The sequence below is a fragment of the Furipterus horrens genome, unplaced genomic scaffold, assembly GCF_987537825.1.
Source record: "Furipterus horrens unplaced genomic scaffold, mFurHor1.1.pri manual_scaffold_3, whole genome shotgun sequence".
NCBI classification, from domain to species: domain Eukaryota; kingdom Metazoa; phylum Chordata; class Mammalia; order Chiroptera; family Furipteridae; genus Furipterus; species Furipterus horrens.
In genome coordinates this window covers 69,708,496-69,735,926 of record NW_028327173.1, presented here as the reverse complement: position 1 = coordinate 69,735,926, position 27,431 = coordinate 69,708,496, and the positions used below count along the sequence as shown (strand labels likewise).

The window sequence follows — 27,431 nt, the reverse complement described above, 5'->3', positions numbered from 1 at the left end:
AAGTAAGCAATTGAAGGAAGTGAAAGAGCCAGGGAAATATGAAAGGAAGAACAGTCTGGAGAGGAGGTGAGTTAGGAGTAGTAGGACATAAGGCCAGAGACACAAAAGTGGGGAGGTGAGGAGGCAAGATCATGTAGGGCCTTGTAGCCATATACTTTGAGAGAAAGGGGGGAATTTGATCAGAGAAGTAATATGCTCTTATATAACTTTTACCAGGAACACTTACCACAATCCAGCAATTTTTGTATATTTTCACAGAAATATAATTGTTTAAATAAGTGGAATATTCGTATTCTGATTAGAAGCTAGAACCTCAGGCAGCAGCTGAGAAAGTATGCAGTTATATCCCTTCCAGGCACAAACTGGAGATGGGCCTGTTCCCTCTGTACTGAGCCTGGCTGTGTACCCACGGGTGTGTGTGTATGTGTGTGTGTGTGTGTCTGTGTGTGTAGCTGCTCTTTGCTGTAATCCCGTGGAACTCATGAATGCAAGCCCTATTGGCTCACAGAGCTGGGTATTTTGGGGGCCTGGCCTTCAGGTGGGAAGCCTTAAAAGTTTGTTCACTAAAAGGTTTTACTCTTCAGGGAAAATGTGGAAGTTGAGGGTTCCTTCCCAATTGTATGGCACTATGCTGGGGGTGGAATTTATGGTGAGAGTTGTCTTAGCCTTTCCTACCTATTTCTATGTCATTTTCTCATTTGTCCATTATATAGGAGTCCCTCAACTAGAAATTTCAGGATTCCTCTCAGAGGAAATTGTTCTGTGTGTAGGTGTTAACATACTTACTGCTTGTAGGTGTGTATTTGGTGGATCTGTGGGAGGGGGGCAATTCAGGAGCATCCTATGTTGCCAATCTGGGTCCCTTCATCTATTTCTGTTAATTCCTTTTTTATGATATCAAAATAGCCAGTATTAAAACCTCATCATTAAATATTGGCAGTCAATTTTAATTTAACTTAGCTTTAAAATTAAAAGTAACCAATTTTTAAAATTCCAAAATATTTGACTCCTTAATGTTATTCTAAGCGGCAAAATTTAGAAGTATTTTCAAAGAATTCCCATATTTCAACTATATACAGTCCAAAGCCTTTGATGATGTAAGTATTTTATTATAATTATTTGCTTAATCTGCTTTTTCTTACTAGATTGTTTGCTCTCTAAGGGCAGAGACTAGATCACATTCATCTTTATTTGCCAGTGCTACACTCAGTGGCTGGTACATTAGAGCAGCTCAAAAAATGTTTATTGAATGAATTCATGGGATTTTCATAGGTGGGTTGGTTTGTATTTGTTATAATTTTCTTCCAGGTCTAGCATATTTACTTTGACAAATTAAACAAGATAGTAAATTTTATTTTATTTTATTTTTTGTTTAATCTTTATTGTAATTTTTCTATCACGATTTAAACAAGATGTAAATTTTAATAGTGTTATTTTTTGAGGGTGATGGATATAGAGGAAGGTCACAATTTTAGTAAGTTTAGAGATAGAAATGTTTGAGCTGTTTATTATTCTGTAGAGTCTTCATAAGGCATATTTTCTAACAAATTGAAAATGTTAATGAAAAATTCTACATATTGCGTGATTGATTAAATTTTTTATTTTAGCTTCTTTATACAGATAGGAATTTTGTGATTTGTGCTCCAACTGGTTCTGGGAAAACTGTAGTGTTTGAACTTGCTATAACAAGATTGTTAATGGAAGTACCATTGCCATGGTCAAATATTAAAATTGTTTACAGTAAGTATTTATATATTTTAAGAGTAAGAATTATAATAATGAAAAACCATTGAGGCTAAAGTAAGAAATAAATTCAAGTTCAACCCAGAGGACTTATTATTATACCTTTTTCATAAACATAGTTCACATTTGGTCTTAACTTGTTACCTTAAATTTAAAACACATTTTCTCCATTTTAAGTAAAAAGTAATGTTTGAATTCAGAATTTGGCCTTTACAGGTCTATTTTTAAAGGGACAGACAAGATGAAAAATAAAATCAAACATTTTGTAATTCTAGAAATTCTCACAGGAACTCTTCTTTCTTAGGTATTTATACATATGTATATATATATATTTAATTTTTCATCAAAGTAGTTTATGCATATGGTTAAAAAATCAGTTATCACGAAGGGATTATATTGAAAACCTCTTAGTTACAAGTCCCTGAGCAATCACTTCTTTTCAGTTTTAGTTCTGTATGGTGATTTCCTTTTAAACTCTGAATAATATACTTCTGTTGTTAACTTTTAATTTATAAACATTAGGTAGCACCTAGATATGTATTTTTATTGTAACTTTTTAAACCAGCATTTTGTGAAAATAATTTAAAAATTTCACTGATATTCAAAATAAATATCTTATATTGTTATAGTGGCACCAATAAAAGCCCTGTGTAGTCAGCGTTTTGATGACTGGAAAGAAAAATTTGGACCAATCGGATTGAAGTGTAAAGAACTCACTGGAGATACACTAATGGATGACCTATTTGAGATTCAGCATGCCCATATTATTATGACAACTCCAGTAGGTGTTATTCATACTTTATTATTTCATTGGTTTATTAGAAAATATCTATTTCTCTTCACCAAGAAAAAATGATAAAGCAAAATACAAAGTAGAAAAATATATTTGCAATGTAAAAAAAGAAGGTAATAGTATTCAGGATATATAAGGAATACTTACAAATTAATAAGCAAAAGACAAAAACCAAATAGGAAAAATAGACAAAAGATATGCATAGGCAATTTGTTATTGTAGATACTTTGTAATCGTACTTATTTCTTGTATTCTTCTACCCAAGAATTAGGTGTTGCAGAGGGAGAATCTTGATAGATCTTAAAAGATGTGATTAGATTCTAATTTTTGAGTATTTTTGGTTAAACTTAAAAATAAATGGAGACTCAGTTTTTTAAACACTTGTAAGATTGTCAAAACCTGTACAAATTTTAAAAATCTTTTTCAGAATACTTTTAAGATGTTAACTAAAATATTGCCCATCATTTGTAACATGTAACATGTAAAATTTTACTGATATCTTAATATTTATTACAATCCCTTATATTAAACCACTTGCATTTTTGTCTCTAGGAGAAATGGGATAGCATGACTAGGAAATGGAGAGACAACTCTTTGGTCCAGCTGGTTCGACTGTTTCTCATTGATGAGGTAGTGAACACGTTATTCACTTTCAGAGATAAAAATAAAAAGATGACTAGAAAGCCCTGGCTGCTGTGGCTCAGTGGATTGAGTGTCGGCCTGCGAGTCAAGTGTCACTGGTTCGATTCTCAGCTAGGGCATATTACTAGGTTGCACGTCAGGTCCCCAGTTGGGGGCGCAAGTGAGAGGCAACCACACAGAGATGTTTCTCTCCCTCTCTTTCTCCTTTCCCCTTTCTCTAAAAATAAAGTAAACAAACAAACAAATAAATTATTAAAAATAAAAAAATGACTAGAATGAATAGAAAGAAAAGCAAGACATTTCAACCAAACTATGTTTGTTTTATCCCTTCAATTGGAATATGCTTATTTTTCTAAGGATGAGCCTTAATTTTCTTGCAAACTTTAATTGATTGTATAGATTTTAATTCTATAGCTAATGATTTTTTCTTGATTTCTTTCTTAGGTACATGTTATAAAAGATGAAGCTCGTGGACCAACTCTTGAAGTTGTAGTCAGCAGAATGAAAACTGTACAGTCTTTATCTCATACTTCAGAAAATACCAGTTCTATTATTCCAATGAGATTTATAGCTGTGTCTGCAACAATTCCAAATGCTGAGGATGTAAGTTAGAATATTAGTCTATGAAATTTTTTGACTGGTGAAATATTTGGTCGTTTTAGTCTTAGAGAAAACTGAGGGTTTTGTTGTCATTGTTGTTAATCATCTAACCAATTTAATAGAAAGTGTATTGTCAAAAGTAATGTCTAAATTTTATAGGGAAGGCAGTATTAAGGCCATAAAATTGGGGTGATTATTTTTAATAAAACATTTTTGGGTATAAGCCTGTTATTTACTAGTATCTAAAAGTCTTAGTTTCATAGGTTTCAGATACATTGTAATAACATGACTCGTAATATCTTATGATTGTTGGAACCAGCTGACTCTAGTTGTATAGCAGAGTATGGTGGAAAATAAAATGGTTAGTTGATTACTGTCCACCTCCCTGAATTCTGTGTGCCTAGCATTGTGGTAAGCACTAATGACAGATGCAAAAGTGAAAACATATAGACCTTGTCCTTGAGGATAATTTCATGGTTAATGGGGTACATGGATGTGAAAATAAATAATTATATGCCATTTTATACTTCCTATAATGTATATATGTCCTAATTTTTTCTTTTTTTTTTTTTGCAAACTTGAAAAATAGTGCAGTGTCACTCTGCTTTCTCACTCCTATTTACTTCTCAGTGTACTATAATGTGACTTTTTCCTCCTGCTACTTCTTAGGAGTTGTTTTCACAGAAAGCTGCTATATTGTCTAATCCAATGAAAAATTTTGCTGTTATCTTTAATTGGGCACAATTAGTCATTTTGTTCTCAAAATTACAACTTTTGTTTTTATTCAAGACTAATATAGCCCTGGCTGGTGTGGCTCAGTGGGTTGAGTGCCAGCCTGAGAACTGAAAGGGCGCCAGTTCAATCACTAGTCAGGGCACATGCCTGGGTTGCGGGCCACGTCCCCAGTTTGGGGCATGTGAGAGGCAACCCATCGATGTACCTCTCATACATCGGTGTTTCTCTTCCTCTCTTTCTCCCTCCCTTCCCCTCTCTAAAAAAAATTAAAAAAAAACAAAAAACTTTAAAACAAAAAGAAAGGAAAAAGAAGTTATAGTGTTAGTGAGAAATTCAATCTCTGCCAAAATCAATTTAATTTTACTTTGGACTCTTAATAAGGAAAATAAAACAAAATAATAACTATTAATTGGTAGTTTCCATGATAAAAATGTATATAATCTTAAAATACTGCCATTGATAATACAATATTTATCAATACATCAATAGAATACTGTCAATGAAATATGTAATATTAAAAAAGATACAATTAAATGTTTTTATACTTCTACTTTAATGTGGTCCATAATTGGGTTATTTTTAGTCATAAAACTTTATTAGAAAAAACTCTTAACGTGTACATTTCTATTATTTAAAGATTGCAGAATGGCTTTCAAATGGTGAAAGATCTACAGTGTGTCTGAAAATGGATGAGAGCCATAGACCAGTGAAACTTCGGAAAGTGGTCCTTGGATTTCCCTGCTACAGTAACCAAACTGAATTTAAATTTGATTTAACTCTCAACTACAAAGTTGCCAGTGTTATACAAACATACTCTGATCAGAAACCCACACTTGTGGTATGCATTGTTGGTTGCTTACTTTTTAATGTAATGCTCAGCTTTTAATATAAATTTTTAATACAAAAATTATTCATTCATTTTTAGTTTTGTGCAACAAGGAAAGGTGTGCAACAGGCTGCTTCTGTTCTTGTGAAAAATGCTAAATTTATTATGACTGTGGAACAGAAACAGAGGTATATTTTTTCATATTTTCTTGGAGGTAGAAAGACTTTTAGGGATCATCTAGATGAGATGAGAAAACTGGGTTAATTTTGTAACCTTTTCAAGTTACTTGACTTTCTAAGTCTCAGTTCCCTTATCTGTAAATAAGGGTAATAGTAATTTGGGGGATTGAGTAAGATAATGAATCTTAGTGCAACTATGATCCTGTCTTCTTTATTTTCATAGCCAGATTTCTTGAAAGATTATGCATATTGTTGTTTTCATTCCAGCATCTGTAGTAACCTTTCAACAAAGGGAATCTTGCTAATTTATCTCTCAGGAGCCTCTTTAACACATTTGACCACTCCCACTTTATTTAAAAACTCTGGACTCTGCGCTTCCATGATCATTCTCTACTAGGTTTCTTCCTACTTTGCTTGTGGCTGATTCTCAGTCCCTCTTTCACCTCTTCTACCCATCACCTCTTCTGCTCAACTCTCAACATTTTAACTTTTTAAAAAATGTTAACATTCCAGCCCTGACCGATGTGACTCAGTTGTTGTGTGTCGTCCCACAAAGCAAAAGGTCGCTGGTTCAATTCCCTGTCAGGGCACATGCCTTGGTTAAAGGTTTGGTCGCCAGTCGGGTCGCATATGAGAGGCAACCATTCAGTGTTTCTCTCTCACATTGATCTTTCTTTCCCTCTCTTCCACCCTTTCCTTCTCTCTAAAAAAAAAAAAAATCTTTTAAAAAATAAATAAAAAATAATATAATTAAAAAACTAAATGTTAACATTCTAGAGGTTCTATCCAAAGTTATTCTTTCTAATTCCACACAACTGGGTATTTGTATCTATCACATGGGTTCAGAGTATATATGTACAAACATATTTATGTATATCTGTGAGTTCCCAAATTTTTAGCCCCAACCCAGACGTCTATTGTGAGCTCCATGTTTAGAGTCTACCTGCCTAACTGACTGAGATCTCCAACTGTATGTCTGTAGGCATCTCAAACTCATTATGTCCAAAACAGAGCCTTGGTTCTTTCTCTCAAACCAGCCTTTCCTCCAGTGTTCCCTATCTTAACTATACATCATCTTCCTAGTTTACAGCAGAAATCTATCGACAGCTCCCTCACTTTCCTTCCCATAAGTAGTCAATTACTAAGTCCTATTTATTCTTACTTCTAAATATATCTCAATCATTTTGTCTCCATCAGAACTGCTACCTATGTAGTTCAAGTTACTCTTAATCTCTTGCCTTTTATCTGCCCCCCCCCCACACTCCACTTTAGTCTGTTATCTGCACAGCAGAGTCATTGTTTAAAACTGGAAATCTAACTATGTCAGTGTCCTGCTTAAAACCTCTAATAGTTTCTTACTGTCTTTAGGATAAAATCCTAAATCCTTAATATGGCCTGCAGTACCCTGTGTAATGTGATATCTAGCTAATTCTCCAGACTCACCATGAACATGTTCTCCCGTTACTATACTCAGGCCATATTGGGCCCTCTGTTTTGTAAATACACCAAACTGCTACCATATATAGGGCTTTCCTACATTGTGTTTTCTTTGCCTAGAATTTTTATTTTTAACCTTACTGTTATTCATCCTCAAAGTTTTGCCTTTCATGTCAGTTTCTCAGGAAGTGTTCCATGACCTTCAGTTTCTTTTATTTATTTTTTATAGATACTTGTACTTTTTATTTCATAGCACTTACTATAATTGTTATTTTAATATATGTTCTATTCATTAGATTATGAACTTATTGAGGAAAGAAGGACTTATGGTCATCTTATGTACCACTTAGTAGTTCTCAGCAGAGCACCAGCACACGTTACTACTTAATTAATATTAGCTTATTGCTGTTATTAATAACAACTTTTAGGAATCAATAAGCAGGTTTAGTGATAGACCTCAGACTAAAATCTGATTGGATAATTGCATGTATATATGAGTAAAGATTGATTTTTCTAACTAATTTTGTTTAGGGGGGATGTGCCTTTCTGCACTTTGGACCAGTCTATCCTTCAGCTACCACCACTGGTCACTTTGTCACCCAAAGCTCTGTACCAAGCCTAGAGGATACCTCTCCAGTTTTCTGACATTCTTTGTCTTTCTATTCATTAAAAGGATGGCTCTCTGGCCATCTAGTCTAGTAAAGGATTACCTACGTAGTCATTTATTCATACTCTGTATACTTTTTTTATAATTTTACTTCCACTTGAAAGATTTAACTTGATCCCCTTAGTTACTGCCATATGAAAAAAACCTCTAGGGTTTGAAGCATGGAAAGTAGTGCTTTTATTACAAATATCAACAAAGCATGATCAAGCATAAGATACAGTGAAGAGCCAGAGAGTGTGAGAGAAACCAACAAATTGCTTACAGCCAAAAAGCAGATGACATCTGAGAGGTAGACAAAAAGGGAAAAAGTGAAATTAATGCTAACTGCATAATAATAGCATAGAATTCCTCTCTCCATCTCTTTGTTTTACACTCCGAAGAATATTTATCAAATATCACAGGCAGTCTTTACTAGGAACAAAAAACAGTTTAAGAGAACCTCATTTGTATGTTCTGCTTTTGCTTCATTCCCTGAGAAAAGCATAAGTGACATGGAATGGAATGCCATTTTGAGTTGGTATAGGCCAGGGAAAGAGACTACTGCTTATGTCAATTCCCATTCAACCAGTCCTGTTCTTTTTTTTTTTTTTTTTTAATTTTTTTATTTTGGTTTTTCAATTACAGTTGTCCCCTTTTCCCCCAATTTCTCTCCCCCACCCAGCCCACCCCCTCTCCCACAATCATATCCCTCCCCGTTGTCCATGTCCATGAGTCTTTCATACAGGCTCTTTAATTAATCCCTTCCCTTACTTATCCCCCTTCTCTCCCTCTCCCCTCCCCCCTATTGACTGCTATTCTGCTCTTTGTTCTATTTAGTTCCTTTGTTTGTGGTGTTCTTTAGTTTCCTGTATTAGGTGATATCATATGGTATTTTTCTTTCTTTGCCTGGCTTATTTCACTAAGCATAATTCTCTCTAGTTCCATCCATGTTGTTGCAAATGGCAGGAGTTCCTTCTTTCTTTCTGCTACATAGTATTCCATTGTGTAAATGTACCACAGTTTTTTGATCCACTCATCTACAGATGGGCACTTAGGTTGTTTCCAGCACTTAGCTATTGTAAACAGTGCTGCAATGAACATAGGGGTACATAAGTTCTTTTGAATTGGGGTTTCAAGATTCTTCGGGTATAATCCTAGTAGTGGAGTCATTGGTTCAAAAGGCAGTTCCATTTTTAATCTTTTGAGGTAATTCCATACTGTTCTCCATAGTGGCTGCACCAGTCTGCATTCCCACCAACAGTGCAGTAGGGTTCCCGTTTCTCCACATCCTCGCCAGCACTTGTTGCTTGTTGATTTGTTGATGATGGCCATTCTGACTGGTGTAAAATGGTATCTCATTGTGGTTTTTATTTGCATCTCCCTGATGGCTAATGATGTTGAGCATTTTTTCATGTGTCTATGGACCTTCTGTATGTCCTCTTCGGAGAAGTGTTTGTTCAGGTCCCTTGCTCATTTTTTAATTGGGTTGTTTGTTTTCTTGATGTTGAGTCGTATAAGCTCTTTATATATTTTGGAAATCAGTCCCCTGTCTGTGATGTCATTGGCAAATATGTTTTCCCATATCGTTGGTTTCCTTTTCATCTTGCTGATGTTTTCTTTTGCTGAGCAGAAACTCTTCAGTTTGATGTAATCCCATTTATTTATTTTTTCCTTTATTTCTCTTGCTTTAGGAGATGTATCCGTGAAGAGATTGTTACGTGAGATATCTGATATTTTCTTGCCTATGTTTTCCTCTAGGACTTTTATGGTGTCACGGCTTACATTTAAGTCTTTGATCCATCTTGAGTTTATTCTCGTGTGTGGTGTAAGTTGGTGGTCTAGTTTCATTTTTTTGCAGGTCCCTATCCAGTTCTCCCAGCACCATTTGTTAAAGAGGCTCTTCTCACTCCATTTTATGTTCCTTCCTCCTTTATCAAAGATTAGTTGACCATAGAGGCCTGGGTTTATTTCTGGACTCTCTATTCTGTTCCACTGATCTATATGTCTGTTCTTATGCCAGTACCATACTGTTTTGATTACAGTGGCTTTGTAGTATTGTTTGATATCTGGTGTTGTGATTCCTCCTGCTGTGTTCTTCTGTCTCAAGATAGCTTTTGCTATTCGGGGTCTTTTTTGGTTCCATATGAATTTATGGAGTATTTGTTCTAGGTCTGTGAAATATGTCATTGGTATTTTAATAGGGATTGCATTGAATTTGTAAATTGCTTTGGGTAGTATGGCCATTTTGATGATGTTGATTCTTCCCATCCAAGAACATGGTATTTGCTTCCATTTATTTGTTTCTTCCTTAATTTCTTTCTTCAATGTTATGTAATTTTCAGAGTACAGGTCTTTTATCTCTTTGGTTAAGTTTACTCCTAGGTACTTTATTTTTCTTGTTGCTATAGTAAATGGTATTTTCTTTTTTGTCTCTGTCTCTGCTATTTTATTGTTGGTGTACAGAAATGCCTTAGATTTCTGTATATTTATTTTGTACCCTGCGATTTTGCCAAATTCACTTATTATATTGAGTAGTCTTTTAGTGGAGTTTATAGGATTTTCTAGGTATACTATCATGTCATCTGCATATAATGAAAGTTTCACTTCCTCTTTCCCAATTTGGATGCCTTTTATTTCTTTTTCTTGTCTGATTGCTGTGGCTAGGACTTCCAACACTATGTTGAAAAGGAGTAGAGAGAGTGGACAACCTTGTCTAGTTCCTGAGTTCAGGGGGAATGCTTTCAGTTTTTGTCCATTGAGTATGATGTTGGCCTCAGGCTTCTCATATATAGCCTTAATTATGTTAAGATATGCTCCCTTTATTCCCATTTTGCTGAGTGTTTTCATCATAAATGGGTGTTGTACTTTATCAAATGCTTTTTCTGCATCTATTGATATGATCATGTGATTTTTGTCTTTCATTCTGTTTAGGTGATGTATTATATTTATTGATTTGCGAATATTAAACCATCCTTGCATCCCTGGAATGAAGCCCACTTGATCATGATGTATGATCTTTTTGATGTATTGCTGGATCCTGTTTGCCAATATTTTATTGAGGATTTTAGCATCGATGTTCATCAGTGATATTGGCCTGTAGTTTTCTTTCTTTGTTGTGTCTTGACCTGGTTTGGGGATTAGGATAATACTGGCTTCATAGAAAGAGTTTGGGATTTTCCCCTCTTCTTGGATTTTTTGGAACAGTTTGAGGAGGATAGGAGTTAGTTCTTCCCTGAATGTTTTGTAGAATTCGCCTGTGAAGCCATCCGGTCCAGGGCTTTTGTGTGCCGGGAGATTTTGGATTACTGTTTCAATTTCCTTTTTTGTTATTGGTTTGTTGAGACTTTCCACTTCTTCTTGATTTAGTTTTGGAAGGTTGTATGTTTCTAGAAATTTGTCCATTTCTTCTAGATTGTCAAATTTCTTGTCATACAGTTGTCTGAAGTAATTTCTAACTATCATTTGTATTTCTGAGGTATCAGTCGTGATTTCTCCTCTTTCATTTCTGATTTTGTTTATTTGTGTCTTCTCTCTTTTTTTCTTGATTAGACTGGCTAGAGGCTTGTCGATTTTGTTGATTTTTTCGAAGAACCAGCTCCTAGTTTTGTTGATCTTTTGGATTGTTTGTTTAGTCTCTATGTCATTTAGTTCTGCTCTGATCTTGATGATTTCATTCCTTCTTCTTGCCCTAGGCTTTGTTTGTTGTTGTTGTTCTAGTTCTTGTAGCATTGTGGTTAGGTTTTTTATTTGAGATTCTTCTAGCCTTTTCAGATATGCCTGTATTGCTATAAACTTCCCTCTCAGGACTGCTTTTGCTGTGTCCCACAGGTTTTGGGTTGTTGTTGTGTGCTCATTATCATTAGTTTCTAGAAATTTCTTGATTTCTTCTTTGATGTCATTGTTAACCCATTCATTATTTAATAGCATGTTATTCAATCTCCATGAGTTTGGGTGTCTTTGATTTTGTTCTCTGAGGTTGATTTCTAGTTTCAGGGCATTGTGATCTGAAAAGATGCTTGATATGATTTCAATTTTCTTGAATTTGTTGAGGCTTGTTTTGTGACCTATCATATGGTCTATCTTTGAAAATGTCCCATGTGCACTTGAAAAGAATGTATATTTTGCTTCTTTGGGGTGAAAAGTTCTATATATATCAGTTAGATCCATGTGGTTTAGTGTGTTGTTCAATGCCTGTATATCCTCGGTGTTTCTTTGCTTTGATGATCTGTCTATTGTTGATAATGGAGTGTTGAAGTCCCCTACTATGAGTGTGTTGTTGTTGATATCCTTTTTGTGGTCTTCTAGTATTTGCTTTATGTATTTGGGTGCTCCTATGTTGGGTGCATATATGTTTATCAAAGTCATATCTTCTTGATGGATTGTTCCTTTAAGTATTATGAAGTGTCCTTCTTTGTCTCTTTTTATTGTCCTTGCTTTGAAATCCATTTTGTCTGATATGAGAACTGCTACCCCGGCTTTTTTTTCCGGTCCGTTTGCTTGGAATATTTTTTTATACCCCTTTACTTTCAGTCTGTGTAAATCTTTTGTTTTGAGGTGTGTTTCTTGTAGACAGCAAATATGTGGGTCCTGTTTTCTTATCCATTCCGTTACCCTATGTCTTTTAATTGGAGCATTTAATCCATTTACATTTAAGGTTATTATTGACGTGTATTTATTCATTTCCCTTTGTACCTCTGTTCCTCTCCTCTCTTGTTTTTTTCTTCTTTTTTTCTTAGAACAGTCCCTTTAGCATCTCTTGCAATGCTGGTTTGGTGGAGATGTATTCTTTCAGTCTTCCTTTGTCTGAGAAACTCCTTATTTCACCTTCTATTTTGAATGAGAGCCTTGCTGGGTAGAGTATTCTTGGTTGTAGGCCTTTGTTTTTCATTGCTTGAAATATTTTTGACCATTCCCTTCTGACTTGTAATGTTTCTGTTGAGAAATCAGTTGATAGCCTTATCGGAGCTCCCTTGTATGTTATTTGCTGCTTTTCTCTTGCTGCTTTTAGGATTCTCTCTTTGTCTTGGAATGTTGCCATTTTAACTATGATGTGCGTTGGAGTGGGTTTTTGGGGGTTCCTCTTGATTGGAACTCTCAGTGCTTCTTGGACTTGCATAGCTTTTCCTCTCATCAGGTTCGGAAAATTTTCTGTCACTATTTCTCCTATCAGATTTTCAATTCCATGTTCCTTTTCTTCTCCCTCTCGTATTCCGATGATCCTTAAATTATTTTTCCTAATGCTATCCTGTAATTCCCTTACATCGTGTTCATATTTTTTCAATCGTTTTTCATTTTGCTGTATTGTCTGGGAGTTTTTCTCTACATTATCTTCTAACTCACTAATCCGATCCTCTGCTTCGTTAAGTCTGCTTTTGACTGATTCTACTGTGTTTTTCAGTTCAGAGATTGTATTCTTAAGTTCTTCCTGGTTCCTGTTAACAATTTCTATGTCTTTTTTTATGCTGGTGTAGTTCTCTGCCAGTTCCCTGTAATTTTCTTGGAGCTGCTGGTAACTTCCTTGAAGGTTGTCATAGTTGATTTTAAGGATGTCGAGTATATTGAGCTTCTTTACCACCATTGTTTTGAATTCCATGTCTGACATTTGGGCTATGTCTTTTTCGTCTATCTCTCTTTCTGAGGATTCCTCTTTTCTTTTCATTGAGGGGTTATTTTTGCGTCTTACCATGTTGGATTCTTTTTGTTTGTTTTTATTTATTTATTTATTTATTTATTTTTTGGGGGGTAGTCTGCTTTGACTTCCCTCCTTTGTGGTGTAATATTCTTTATCGAAGGTCTGGGAGTTTCAGTGGTGCAGTCTCTTTGATATCCTGAGCCTGATGGTCTTGAGTTACCCTTTATGTCGTTTGTTTATGCTGTTCGGTTATATTTCAGATGTTCTTTGATAGGATCTTCCTTCTGGCTACTTGGTTGAGAGTCACTCTATCTGCTTTGTCTTGAGTTCTTTTGTGGATATGCTGTTAAAGACATAAACACACAGCCCAGGCAGGAGACCCACACCCTCAGAAAGTATCCCCCACTCTATCCTGCTATCGTTAGCCAACTAGCCCGTATTAATATAAATGTAAAGAGATTTGAGCTTTTATACTATAAGAAGAATAGATAAGAGTTGTTTTGGGGGAGGAAAAATATAATTTTTGATAGAGGGGTTGATAGATTAATAATAGTTGATACTGTGCAAGCCAGTTAGTAATATTTACATTGTATGTTAATAAAAATAGAAGAAAAGGATAGAAAAATACATAGTATAGTAAGAAAGTGGGATTGTATTGTATTTGGGTTTATATAGTAATTATATTATATTATTTAGAGTGATAGGGGGGCTAAGCTAGACACACAAACGAATAAACCACGATTAAAGAGAAAGGATGAGAAGGAGAGGTTATGTGCAACACGTTAGAGATAAAGTTTGTTATTATTGGAAGAGGTGAAGGAAAAACACCCCCCCCAAAAAATCCCCAAGAAAATAGAAGAAAGAAAAGAAGAGAGAAAGAGAAGAAAATAAAAAATTTACCACAAAACCCCCCCTAAAAAAAACCCCAAAAGGGAAGAAAGAAAGGAACAAAGAAAGATAGAACAGAAAGAATAAAGAAGAAAGAAAGACAGAAAAAAGAGAGAAAAAAAAATTAAAAAAAAAAATATATATATATATATATACCCCCCAAAAACCCCCCAAAAAAGCCCCAGGAAAAGAATAAAGAAAGAAGGAAAGAAAAGAAATAATTAAGAAGAAAGAAAGAACAAGGGAGAAAAAATTTGGGAGAAAAAATTTGGAAAAAAAAAAAATCGATGTTTTTACTCCGTTTTAGCCTTGGTGTGTTGCCTTCTTTTTCTGGGTCCGCAGCTGGTCTAGTGTGGCAGGTCAGAGGTTCTTGTTTTTTGCAGGACTGGTGTGCGCCCCCAGTTGCCGCTATGGTGCGCGCCCGCGGTTGCCGGCACTGCGCGCTCCCTTGCTGCTTGCTGGAGCCAGTTGAGGTGCCCTTGCGCGCAAGCCCCTGCGCTCTCGGGCGCCCGAGAGTTTGCCCTGCGGTTGGAGCCCACTGCTGCCGGGCCGCGGCGGTTCCCAGTTCGCGCCGAGACGTCCCTGCCCGCGCGGGCGGCCCGAGCGCTTTCCCCGGGATTCGCTCCTGCTTTCGCTGGGCCGCGGCGGTTCCCCGTTCGCGCCGAGGCGTCCCTGCCCGCACGGGCGGCCCGAGCGCTTTCCCCGGGATTGGCTCCTGCCTTCGCTGGGCCGTGGCGGTTCCGCGTTCGTGCCGAGGTGTCCCTGCCCGCGCGGGCGGCCCGAGAGCTTTCCCCGGGATTGGCGCCCACTGACCCCTGGCTGAGGTGCTTTTGCGCTCGCGCGCCGCCCTGTGCCCTCAGTCCCGCTGAGCCGAGCTCCGGGAGTTGGTCTCTCGCCTCTTAGGGCAGGGCCAGGGACACTTGTGCTCAATGGAATCGAGCGTCCGTGGGTCGCCGCCTCCCGCTGTTCCCGTGCTGCAGCTGCCCACCTTCCCTCACCCGTCTGGGCGGGCACAAACAGAACCTGCGCTAGTGGTCTGCTTTCCGGCCTGGGGCCCTGCGCCCACGGGAGCTGTCTAGGGGTGTCTGTGCACAGTCCTCTGCGTGTTCAGTGGGCCCTCCCTGTGCCCATTGGGGCACTGATCTTATGTCCGTTGGGGAGTGTCCGAGGGACGCCTGGACTCACGCCCCGCGCACCTGGGCCAGTGAATGAGAGCACTTCCCTATGTGCGCCCCCGCGACCCAATGGTAGGGTTGAGGAGTGGATGAGCGGGCCTCTGCGCCTGGGCTCCTCCAGAACGGCCTACCACCCCCAAACTTTCCTCCCGTCTCCACCGTCCACTAGAGAAAAATATAAAGGAGAATTATGTTCTCACTTGCCCGGCAGCACGCTGTCTCCTGTCCTTCAGCGCCAATGCCACTTGGTCGAGTCCTGTCTCTGCCAGCGGGCAGAGATCCGCTCTCCACCTGACTCCTCTCCGGGGCAGCCTGTGGTCGCCAAAAATCCTTTGTGCTTCCCGCCACAGCTCGGGCAGCCGCCCCAGTCAGGAATCCCGTTTCGTCCCCTTTTTCTTCGCTATCCTCACTAAACAGGTTGTTCCCAGATGGATTTTCTCTAATCCAGCAGTGCCTTGGCTCAACTCCCGCCAATGTTCAGCTGCTCACTGAGATGTTCTGTCTGCAATTAGACCAAACTGCAGACGGGTCTCCGGAGCCTAAAACCGCAACCTCTCCTCACTCCTCCGCCATCTTACCTCCAACCAGTCCTGTTCTAACAGCTCCCACAAGACTTCTTTTTGTCTGTCAAGCCCCACATTTTGTTACAAAGGTTTCTGAATCTAACATGCCCTACATTTGGGGCTCTAGTCTCCTTAGCTTTTTATTAAATTTTTCTGTTGTGCATTTAAATATTAAAGTATTTCTATATGTTAAAATTGGTGGTTAACTTCAGGAAGCTAATTGGTCGTTTTCTCATAGTGAGAATGTCTCCTGAGCCTTTAGTTTTAGTCAGAATGCTCATTGGCTATTTATGGCCACAGATCAAACATACTGGAAGAGTGTATGCATCAGTTAGGTCATTTTGCTGGTAAAAACCATTTTGGTAATGAAGTCATGATTGATAGTTTTTATACCAGCTGCACTTGGTTTTATAACATTCTTGATTATTAACTTTCTAAGTGTTTTTTAACAAAGATGGGGGTTCAAAAACAAGTTTACCAGTTCATTGTAAAACTAGTAATCGAGTAAAGTTAAAACTGGAATTTTTATAAAAGTATAGGTATAAAGAGGCTATAAGTAGCTATGAGTTGGAGCCTTGTATTTGTTGGGTGAGTAAACTAGTTGATCAAGTTGGGCTGTGTGATGTTTAGTCAGAAACAGATGTGGCTATCAAATAATGTGACATTTTCTTGCTCATACACTAACTTTTAAGTCAATTTTTAAAAAATTTATAGAAATCTTGTGTAATAGTGACATCATTCACAGAGATAACTATATGGCCTCCCAAGGTAAATATTTAATAATTAATTAGCAGTTTTTAGCTAAACCTATTTATGTAAGGAACTGATTGTAGGTAACATATAAAAATAAGTACCCTTAAAACTAATATCCATTTCATCCTTTCCCTTTACCCTGTTTTCTGCTGCAGACAAATGAGCTCATTTTGTTTCAGATAATCACTTTTTTTTACTCAGAAACATGTATCATAATTTCTTTTCTCATTTCTCACTCTTACCTATTTATTTAAGGGAAGTTTCTCTTTCCTTCAATTCCCATCTTCTTCACTCTTTGTCCTTCTTTCTTTCTTTATCCCCATTTTTTTATTCCTGTTTTTTTTTTTCAGGAATAAAATGCTGGTATTAGAAACAGCATGAAGTTAAAGACCCAGATTTGAATGGCAGTGCTGCCACTTTTACTAGCTGTGTACCATTGGGCATATCACTTAACTGCTCTCAGCTTCAGTTGCTTAATCAGGGTTGGATACTTGGGAATCAACTATCTATCTCACCATATTAATGTGAGAATTAGATAAAACAACATATCTAAGACACCTAACAGTGTAACAGTGTGTCATACAGAGTTTTTAGTTAATACTAACATGTCCTTTCCCTTCTCCTCTTTTTATTACATTATGAATCCTTTAAAAAGTTGTGAATGTTGTATTAAAAATAATGCCTGCTAGTATCATATCTGCAGCAAGGGAATAGAAAAACACAAATTAAGAACCAACCCTCCCAACCTACAAAATCTTCAAAAGTACGCAGAATTCCTTTTCAAATCGTCAAGAAAATCTCTTCCTTTTCTCTTTTAGTTTTAAGTGCCATATCTTGGAATACAATGAACAACTATTTCTTATTTCCATATCTTCTGATTTACTTATTAGTTATATAGTAGAGGTTTAAAAATTGTTATTCCCTACAAATATTTTTCAGGCAGATTATAGGAGTAGGCTTATATTTTGACCCACGAACATAATTACCATTTATAATGTTTTTTTTCCTGTGGAATATTAGTGTTTCAAATTCCTGATTTAAAAGTGAGCTTTCAGTGTTATAGCTGATACATTAGGGACTTTTTTTTTGAAAGTTTGTACCCTTTTGCCAGCCCCTCATATTTTACTCCACTCCCCGAGCCCCTGGCAACCACTTTTCTACTCTGTTTACATGAGTAAACAACTTTCTTTTTCTTTCTTTTTTTGTTGAAGATTCAAAATATAAATAATACCATAAAGTATTTGTCTTTCTCTTTCTGACCAATTTCACTTAGCATTATGCTCACCAGGTTCATCCATGTTGTTGCAAAAGGCAGAATTTCCTTCTTTTCTAAGAATGAATAATATTCCATGTGGTGTATATATATATATATATATATCACATATTCTTTATTCATCTTTCAGTGGACACTTAGGGTTGTTTCTAATACATCACTATTGTGAAATAATGCTGCAATGAACATGGGAGCACAGATACCTCCTTGAGATACTGATTTTGTATTCTTTTGATATAACCCAGAAGTGGGATTGCTGGGTCTATTCGTAAGTTTTGGAGGAACCTCCATGCTGTATTCTATAGTGATTGTACCAGTTTATATTCCCACTAACAATACATACGGCTCCCTTTTCTCCATATCTTCGCCAGCAGTTATTATCTCATCTTTTTGACAATAGCTGTTCTAACAGATATGAGGTACAATCTAATTGTGGTTTTGGTTTGCATTTCCCTCATGATTAGTGATGCTTAGCACTTTTTCATGTACTGTTGGCCATTTGAATGTCTTTTTTGGAAAAATTTCTATTCAGGTCCTTTGCGCATTTTTAAATGAGGTTATTTAATTTTTTGCTAAGTTGTGAAATTAGGGACTTCTGAGTATGAAAGTTAGATTTTCTCTACTTTTTAAAGATGGTTTCAAAATAATGATATTGTGAAAATATTTTTATATCTGTAAGCTTCAAAATAATAAACTGTTTAAGAGCTTTTTATATTCATGGGAATAACAGTAATTTTATGGTATTTTTAAATAGGTTACAGAAGTATACATATTCCATAAGAGATTCAAAACTGAGAGGTAGGTTTAGACATAACTGTTGAATAGTATTTCAGCTATAGTTAAAAAGTCAATTGCTGATGAAACATTAACAGTACATAACAGATGATATATTTCTATTATAGATATTTTAATACACGGTGTTGCTTATCATCATGCTGGTATGGAGCTGTCAGATAGAAAAGTAGTTGAAGGTGCTTTTACTGTTGGAGATCTACCAGCTCTTTGTAAGTAAAATATGTTTTTGTGGGTATTATAAGATATTTTGGAAAAATATTTTTAAGAGGATAAAAGAAAAAGCTCAAGTATTGACTTCTTTAAGCTTTTTTCTCAAGTCCAAAATTATGTAACTGTTCATGCATATACATGCTATAGTAAAATTGTTGCCAGTTTTAGTTCTTTATCACGTTATTGCATAGTGCAATTTGAAAAGTAAGAATTTAATAATTTTAAAAAGATGCATTATTTTACATTGTAATGTTTCCTTAATTTTTAAATAAATTCCCTATATATGAGTCTATTACATTTATAAAAATTTATCTTTTATAAGAAAACATCTATCTGAAGCATTAAAATTATATTACTTGAAAATAATATTTCTTAATCTGATGCAGTTACTACCAGTACTTTAGCTATGGGAGTAAATTTACCTGCTCACCTAGTAATTATAAAATCTACAATGCATTACGTTGGAGGAGTGTTTGAGGAGTACAGTGAAACAGATGTTCTACAAATGATTGGTAGAGCTGGTCGACCTCAAGTAAGTCACAGTCTTACTTTTTGTAACTTATTTTAAAGACAAAGTAAAAACCAAAAAAATTTTTGTGTATTTTTGTTGTTGTTGTTAAACAAAAGAATAAGCTTTCATGTTTGGATTAGGTTTAAAAATAAATGTAACTGAGAAAATCTACTTTAATGAAGGAATAGAAACAAAACAAGTCTCACCATAAAAGGCATACGCCCTCCAGTCAGTCCATCTGTCATTGGTTGGTGGTGAATATTTGGGTTTATGAATATGTATGCTCTTAAAGGTTTCTCTGAATGGAGATGCTTTTGGCATTTTTGTATGGGACAGTTTTTCATTGTGTAGGACTGTCATGCATTGCAGAACATGTAGCATCCCTGGATCCTAGCACAAAATGCCAGTAGTGGTCCCGGGTATTGTGACAATTAAAATTCAGCTCATACACATTACAAAACAGCTCTACTCTGACAAATACTTGAATAAAGTAGTCATTTGTGTAGGTACTAAGGAAACACTTAGCAAATATCTTTTCAAAGGATGTCAAAATATTGTTTTGAACAAATCTATAATTTTTGTAGGATAAATTAGATTATATGTAAACTATACCAAATATAATATAACTTTTATACAGCTACCTAAGGCTGTTTTGATTTCACCACTGGAAAAATTATGTTACATTGAAACCAAAGTGGTATTTTTACATCTATACTCTTGGAAGATTTTTAAATGAAATTTTCAGTTAACATTCAAATTCAGAAGCAATTTTTAAGGCCTTTTTGACCTGTTATTTAAGACAGGGGACTGTTTAATATAAAATCAAAGTCTTGAGTATTGAGTAGGACTGGTATCAACATAAGCTCATGTTTACTAAATTTCTCTCTCTCTGTGTATGTGTATGTGCTTTTTCCCCCAGTTTGACACTACAGCTACTGCAGTTATTATGACTCGGTTAAGTACAAAAGAGAAGTATATTCAGATGTTAGCTTGTAGTGACACTGTAGAAAGCAGGTAATACAGAAAATGTTCCAAAAAGATATTGTTAATGTAGCCTATATATATATATATATTTTTTAATATATTAAAAGGAAATTTGGTTAGGGGCTTTTCTAAGGCCATTTGCTTAAAACATTTCAATAATCTTAACTAGAAAGTTTGTATCCTTTTAAGAAATTACATAGTTAAAAAACAACTCTATTTTTATTCAGCAATGTTTCTTAGCATGCAGTATCATGTGTCCTTGTTATAAAAGTCCAAATTAGTCATAAGAAGAGGAATATAATTTTCACATCTCTTTGCATCTTGAAAATTTGTTTAATAATAGAGAGATAGGCAAGCTGAGACCTTAAAGTATTTGATTATAATACTCTTGGAGGAAATAGGATATAATTCACTCCCTACCATTGTTAAGAGATTTTATTTATTTTTAATTACAGTTACCATACAATGTACCATATTATATTAGTTTCAGGTTACAACAGTGATTTTAGCATTTATGTATCTTACCAGTGATCACCACAATAAGTCTAATAACCATCTGTCACCATACATAGTTATTACCATATTATTATTGGCTGTATTCCCTATGCTGTACATTATATCCCTGTGACTTATTTTGTTACTGGAAGTTTGTACTTCTTAATCCCTCTTCCCTTTCTGCCCAACCCTCCACCCCTTTCCCCTCTGGCAGCCATCAGTTTGTTCTCTGTATCTGTGAGTTTGTTTTTGTTTCATTGTGTTTGTTTTGTTTTTTAGATTTCACATATAAGTGAAATAATATAATATTTGTTCTTCTCTGTCCAACTTATTTCACTTAACATAATACTCTCTAGGTTCATTTATGTTGTCGCAAATGGCAATGTTTCATTCATGGCTGAGTACTATTCCATTGTATATATGCACCACATTTTCTTTATCCATTCTATCTATTGATGGACACCTAGGTTACTTCCATATAGTGGCTATTATAAACACAGGGGTGCATACCTTTTCAAAATAGTGGTTTTTTTCTTCAGGTAAATACCCAGAACTGAAATTGGTGGGCCATATGGTAGTGAGGAATCTCCACACTCTTTTCCATAGTGGCTGCACTAATTTACAATTTCACCAACAGTGCACAAGGGTTCCTTTTTCTTCACATCCTCGTCAACACTTGTTATTTGTTGTCATTTCCCACTTCTTTTTAAAGCAGTAATGTCTTCTAGAGCCATGAAATAGAGAGAAATCTGTAATATTTTTAGAAGTTGTACTGACAAAACGGTTTTATGCTATAGTTTTGAAAATTAATTTATCTTAATGAATTATTAAAGTAATGAGTATATTACTCAATTATATCATTGAATTATTTAAAATATTATTGAAGTTTAAAACAGTAAGAGCTATGGCATTGAAATACCTGTTACTAATACAAAGATTTTTTTCCTATCAGTTTACACAGACATCTTATTGAGCATTTAAATGCAGAGATAGTATTGCACACCATCACAGATGTAAATATTGCTTTGGAATGGATGCGATCAACTTTGCTGTATATCAGAGCCTTGAAAAATCCATCTCATTATGGTTTGTTACATTTACTTGGAAAAGTTATAATTTTTTCAAGCCAGTTGAAACTATCTTTATTCTAATAGGTCACAAAATAGATTATAGAAACTGATAGGTAACAGAAACAAAAGTAATAACAATCATAAATACATTTAGAGGCAAGAATAGACAAATGTGAGAAACCTTTATTATTTCACTTCTAGTCTTTGAAATAAGCACTACTAATAATAGACATTTTAGGAAGAAATTTACTTAAATAAAAATAATAAAAATGCCTAAAATTATTTAAAATAATTTAAAATTAAAAAAAATGTCTTGAATTTTAGTTGAACTGGTGTTTACAGTAAATAGTACTGCTATTGCTGCCAGAATTTTCATTTTGCTTCTAAAGCTAACACATGTCTGGTTATGTTGCTTCTAGAGGGTTCTTTCATGTGGTACAGGTTATAGTAAAAGTAATTGAGATTGCCATGTATCAAATTAAAACTTGACTTGTTGCCAAACCATTCTAACAGACACACAGGTTCAAAACATTCAGATCTCTAAAGAAAAATAGTTCATAGATTATTCCTGGTAGCTGTTATACAATGAAATAAGGAAAGGATAAGCCATTTGGTATTGGAAGAATTTAACCACAGTGGTTATTTTCTATGGATGTTTAAGCCTTGTTTTAACTCATAAGCTCTTTTTTATTTAATATTTAGTTGGACTAACTAGGGTATAAACTGAGCCTATAAAGATTAATTCAGTTCATTCTATTTTCCTTTTCATGAATTTTTATAACTTACACAGGTTTTGCACCTGGTTTGAACAAAGATGGAATTGAAGCAAAATTACAAGGTTAGATATAGTTCTACTTTAAAAGTTATATTTATACATTTTAATGAAAAAGTCAGTTATTGTGAAAGTGAGAATACTCTTTTGTAAATTATTTTTGCTGTTTTTTTCTTTTTTTTCTTGTGAATTACTTTTTAAAAGTAACCTGTTGTTTGAAGAAAAAAAATACTTGAATTATTTCTTTTTCACACTAAAATTAAGCTTGGCACATATACTTTTTCCTGAATCAATCTATTTATTAGTTTTTTCAGAATATCTTCCTTTGTATATGTTAACCTGGTTTATTTGTTTTTATTTTAAAAATGACTATGGTCTTTGAAAATGTTGAATAGAGACACAACTCTTTATTTTTCTTTACTAGTTTAATTTTTTTTTTTTTTTTTGAGATAAAAGCCTAGCTTTGTTATGGGCTTCTTATCCTAATTTGTACCAATGATATGTTCCTATCAAACACCAACTTTATTTTTCAGTTAGTCACTCACTATTTCATAACTATCTTTTAAAATATCAAAAGCTTGTTGAGCATTTATTAGGATTAAAAATGGCTACCTCTTTTGTATTGTGACTCTCTTCCAGTAAAAGAAAAAAATGTTAGATATACTAAAAATATTTAGCCAATTCTAATTTATTCGCTACTTGGATATATACATATGGCAAATTAAAATGCAGAAATAAAGATGAAACAGTAAAATTGTGTTGCTTAAAGAATAAATATATTGTCGAAAGATGGTGATAAGCAATAGCATATATTCATAACACTGCTGTTGAGAAACATCTATAAAATTGTTGTATTATCCTTTATTTATTGGCCAATTTTGTAGTTGAGTTTTTAAAGCATATATCTTGATTAAATACACACAAGAAATCAGACAGTACAAGAGATAGCTTGCTATATGCTGATAATTGTAATGACTTAACTTTTGTTAAATTGGCAGAATCACAATTTATATTTGTCTTATCTTCAGTCATTATAGGGTAGCTAAATATTGCCTATAAATAATGGACCAATTTATTATATAAATGAAATGAATATAATGTTTTGGTATCCCTGGAGGCCTGCCTTAAATCTCTTAGGGAGGATCCTTAGCATAGAATATGCTGTTTATAAATTTGGTTATACTTTCTTGCTCAGTGTCCTCCAGTAGCTCCCTATCACTTTTAGAATAAAATACAAACTTTGACCAGAGCCCACAAAGTCCTACTTGATATCTCTCTGCATATTTCTCTGATTTCCTCTCTTGTCACTTTCCTCTTTTATTCTACTCTCTCCCAGTTGGCTCTCTTGCTGTTCCTTAAACACACAAAGCTTGTTTCCACTTTAGGTTTTTGCACTATCTATTCCTTATTCTTGGAATACTTCTCACAAATTTTACATGGCCTGCACCTCCATTTCATTCAGGTCCTTGTTCAAATATCAGCTCCTCAAAGAGGCTGTCCTGGACTACTTTATTTAAACCACCTTTACAGATAGGAAGGCAAAATGATTTCCATGTTATTAGTATTTTCATGTTTGTTGGGAAGGTTGGTGTGTTTATGTATATTGAAATTTAGGATGACGGTATCCTTACTTTATATCAGAAATTACATAGCTTTATATCAGAAATACACATAAGCTTTAGTTAAAAGCTAAACAACTATCAATTCTCTAGAACCTTTCTCAGCTTTAGTTTCCTTCATAGTACCTATATTTTTCTTCAGTAAAAAGTTCTATAGAAAAGGAACCTTGTCTTGCTCACTACTATAAACCTAAAGTTTAGAATAGTGCTCAGCATATAATAAGCATTCCTCTTTGGCTGATTAATTTACTTAATAGTGAGTAATTAGAAAATTAGCAATAACTTCAAAAACCTTACTGAACAAAACAAAACTATCAAACTGCTTAAGTAATGTTCTTAAAGTATTTCCCAAAGAACCTTGCCTTCTACGGGCTGTGTTTTTGTGAGCTGCTACTCTACTTCAACTTGAGCAGGTTGTGGTAATCCCACTCTGCTGTGAACTGTTTCCATAGCATGGGACAGACACAGTACTCTAAGCAGCAGGTTATTTTAATGCCTCAGATCCTTTTCAATCAGTGAGAGTGCCTTGCATTGCTTCCTATTTAGAGGTTCCTTCCAAGTAGCAATAGTGGCATTTTCAGATATGCTGCAGTAAATATCAAAAGCATCTGCTAAAATAGTCATAAGTAGTTGTTTCAAAAGAGTGGCAAATCCAGAAAAGGAGAAAGACTGCTGTTTTTTGGAACAATTCTTTTAGAACTATTTGACTCTGTACTTTGTGTGTGTGTATCTTTGATAAAAGTTTAAAAAAGGAAACCACTGTCTTAACAAAAGTCATATAACAAAGTGGTTACTTAGACCTAGAACAAGTAACTTAGCCTCTCTATTTTTTAGTTTCCTAACTTGTACATGAAATAATATTAATACTACCTATCTTATTGTGTTATTTTGAGGCTTAAATTAGGTAATACCAATACATTATTTTAAAAGCTCCAATTTGTAAATGCTATTTTATTGCTTGAGTACTGTTTTTATTATTTGTATTGTTATTATTAGAAAATCTTTTTAGCGTATCACTCAGCTTTTTTATTTAAATGCACTTTTTTTTCTTACCACTTAAGTAGGAATCACAGTTCTTTCCAGAGCAATAACACAACTTTAGCATATTTAAAAATAAATTCTATTTTGTGCTGCTTCTTTATTTTACTAAAATAAAAATGTGTTTTCTACAATTGAACAGAATTATGTTTGAAGAATCTGAATGATTTAGCATCTCTGGACTTGATAACGATGGATGAAGGTGTTAATTTCAAACCAACTGGTAATTTTTTCATCATGTAAATTTAACAGTTGCTTACTTAAGACTAAATAAGAAATTTTGTTGTACTAAATTTGGATGTTGGTAAAGTTAAATTGTGATCTCAGTTCTCAACAGGGAATCATCATTAACATGATAAATTTATACAAGAATCCTATTTATAAAATTACAGAGCTTCTTTTTGACAGGCATGGAATTTGTCTTCACTGATTCTGGTGACTTTTAGAAGATGAGTGAAATGCTCAAATCTTTGGGTTGTTTCAAACCTGTAATAACTTATAATAGATATCCTTTTACCAGATCTAAATTATTAAATTGATTCTCATGTTCTCTCTCTTTCATTCTATTTAGCATATAATAGAAGAGAGAAATGCTGTTTTATAGTTTTTAGCAGTCATGATTAAAAGTTTTTTAGAATATAATATTGACTCCATTATTCCAGAAATTTAACATAAAATGCGCAAATCTAACTGAACATAACTGAGTTCTCAGAGGAATACAATACTGTACATGATCCCTTTTTACCTGATCCTCCTCTGGGGCTAGGTTGACCATGTATTTTGCCTTGAAAGTATGTATTATGCAATGCCCAATCTTTGGACATTTTGTCCTTTGTGTTTCTAACTCAGCAGCCTCTTGTTACACCTTACATCATCAAGCTACTTAACCACAACATGTTATACCTATGTATGTACAATTTTATGAGGAATTTAACATGCCTTTTTAACTGTGGTAGTATTTTTATTATTATTATTATTTAGGTTAGTGTTCTTTTTACAAGGTTGCATGGATTTTTTAGTTGTTTCTTTAATACTTTTTTTCATAAGCCCTGTTGTATTTAGTATGCAGTTTTGCAGAATGCAAGAATTTATAGTAATACACGTAATATATATTTACAGGAAATAAATATATATGTAAGTGTACAAGAATACTGTATGTATTTTAGGCTAAGAATTTTTATTAGCTTTGAGTTGTATTTTTATTATCGATCAGTTTGTTATATTTTCTAATTTCCATTATGATTTCTTCTTTTACCTATGGATTATTTGCAACTGTCATTCTCAATTTCTGTACCTATGATGATTTTTTAAGGGTTGAAAAGTTAATAAACTGGGTTGCAGATTGAACCTCTGTAGGAGGGAGGGAGAGAAGGAAAGAAAGAAAGAAGAATTTGCAGTCCTAAAAGCTTTGGCGAAGCTGATGGAGAATCTTCAAGTCAGAATTGCCATCAGAGGGGTCCTTTGTCTAACAGGCCTACTCTAATATTGCTGCCATGCTCAGTCCTTGGTTTGGTGCATCTTTGAGAAGTGTGATCTCGGTGTGAACATGGTGATGGGTTCAGAACATAGTACCTGGGGCCATTAGTCAGAGACACTTTTTGCAGTAGAAGATGTGAGAGGTGTATGGCCTCTCCCTCCACCCCAACCCTCAATTGTATAACTTTTACTTTGAAATATCCTGAATTTGCTACTATAAGAATATTCATCAATTAATAGTTATATTGATAGCAGGCTGCCTCTTCATTTGTATATCTTTTAAATTGTTTGCATTCCTTCTATCTTGACTAAAAAGCCAGCAAGTATCAAGTCTTTTACCAAAACCTTTCATTTTGTCTAGCAAAGAGATAACCTATATTAATTTGTAAACACTTAGGATAAGAAGAACATCTTTAAATATACCCTAAAGTTTAATGTATTAGTTCCTTTGATAACCACATTCTTGATATCTTACACACTGCTCTCAGAAGCTCCATTTTATGAACGACTGAATCATTCATATCTTGGCTGAATGTATTCATGAGCCTCCTAATTGAGACAGTGGCTTTTAAGCTG

At 34.8% G+C, this 27,431-nt stretch overlaps 1 protein-coding gene across 2 annotated transcripts in view; it reads left to right on the top strand.

Annotated features, from left to right (window-relative positions):
• HFM1 (helicase for meiosis 1) overlaps window positions 1-27,431 on the top strand; it is a 93,953-nt gene that overhangs the window by 18,905 nt on the left and 47,617 nt on the right. For both annotated transcript variants that reach the window (XM_090271724.1, XM_090271723.1), the window contains exons 6-19: window positions 1,027-1,097; window positions 1,608-1,740; window positions 2,373-2,524; window positions 3,089-3,166; window positions 3,623-3,781; window positions 5,151-5,351; window positions 5,439-5,527; window positions 18,640-18,683; window positions 18,788-18,889; window positions 19,277-19,422; window positions 20,321-20,415; window positions 21,833-21,966; window positions 22,741-22,788; window positions 25,522-25,602. In XM_090271724.1, the coding sequence (XP_090127850.1) occupies window positions 1,027-1,097; window positions 1,608-1,740; window positions 2,373-2,524; window positions 3,089-3,166; window positions 3,623-3,781; window positions 5,151-5,351; window positions 5,439-5,527; window positions 18,640-18,683; window positions 18,788-18,889; window positions 19,277-19,422; window positions 20,321-20,415; window positions 21,833-21,966; window positions 22,741-22,788; window positions 25,522-25,602 (1,533 nt within the window). The remainder of the gene's footprint in view (window positions 1-1,026; window positions 1,098-1,607; window positions 1,741-2,372; window positions 2,525-3,088; window positions 3,167-3,622; window positions 3,782-5,150; window positions 5,352-5,438; window positions 5,528-18,639; window positions 18,684-18,787; window positions 18,890-19,276; window positions 19,423-20,320; window positions 20,416-21,832; window positions 21,967-22,740; window positions 22,789-25,521; window positions 25,603-27,431) is intronic.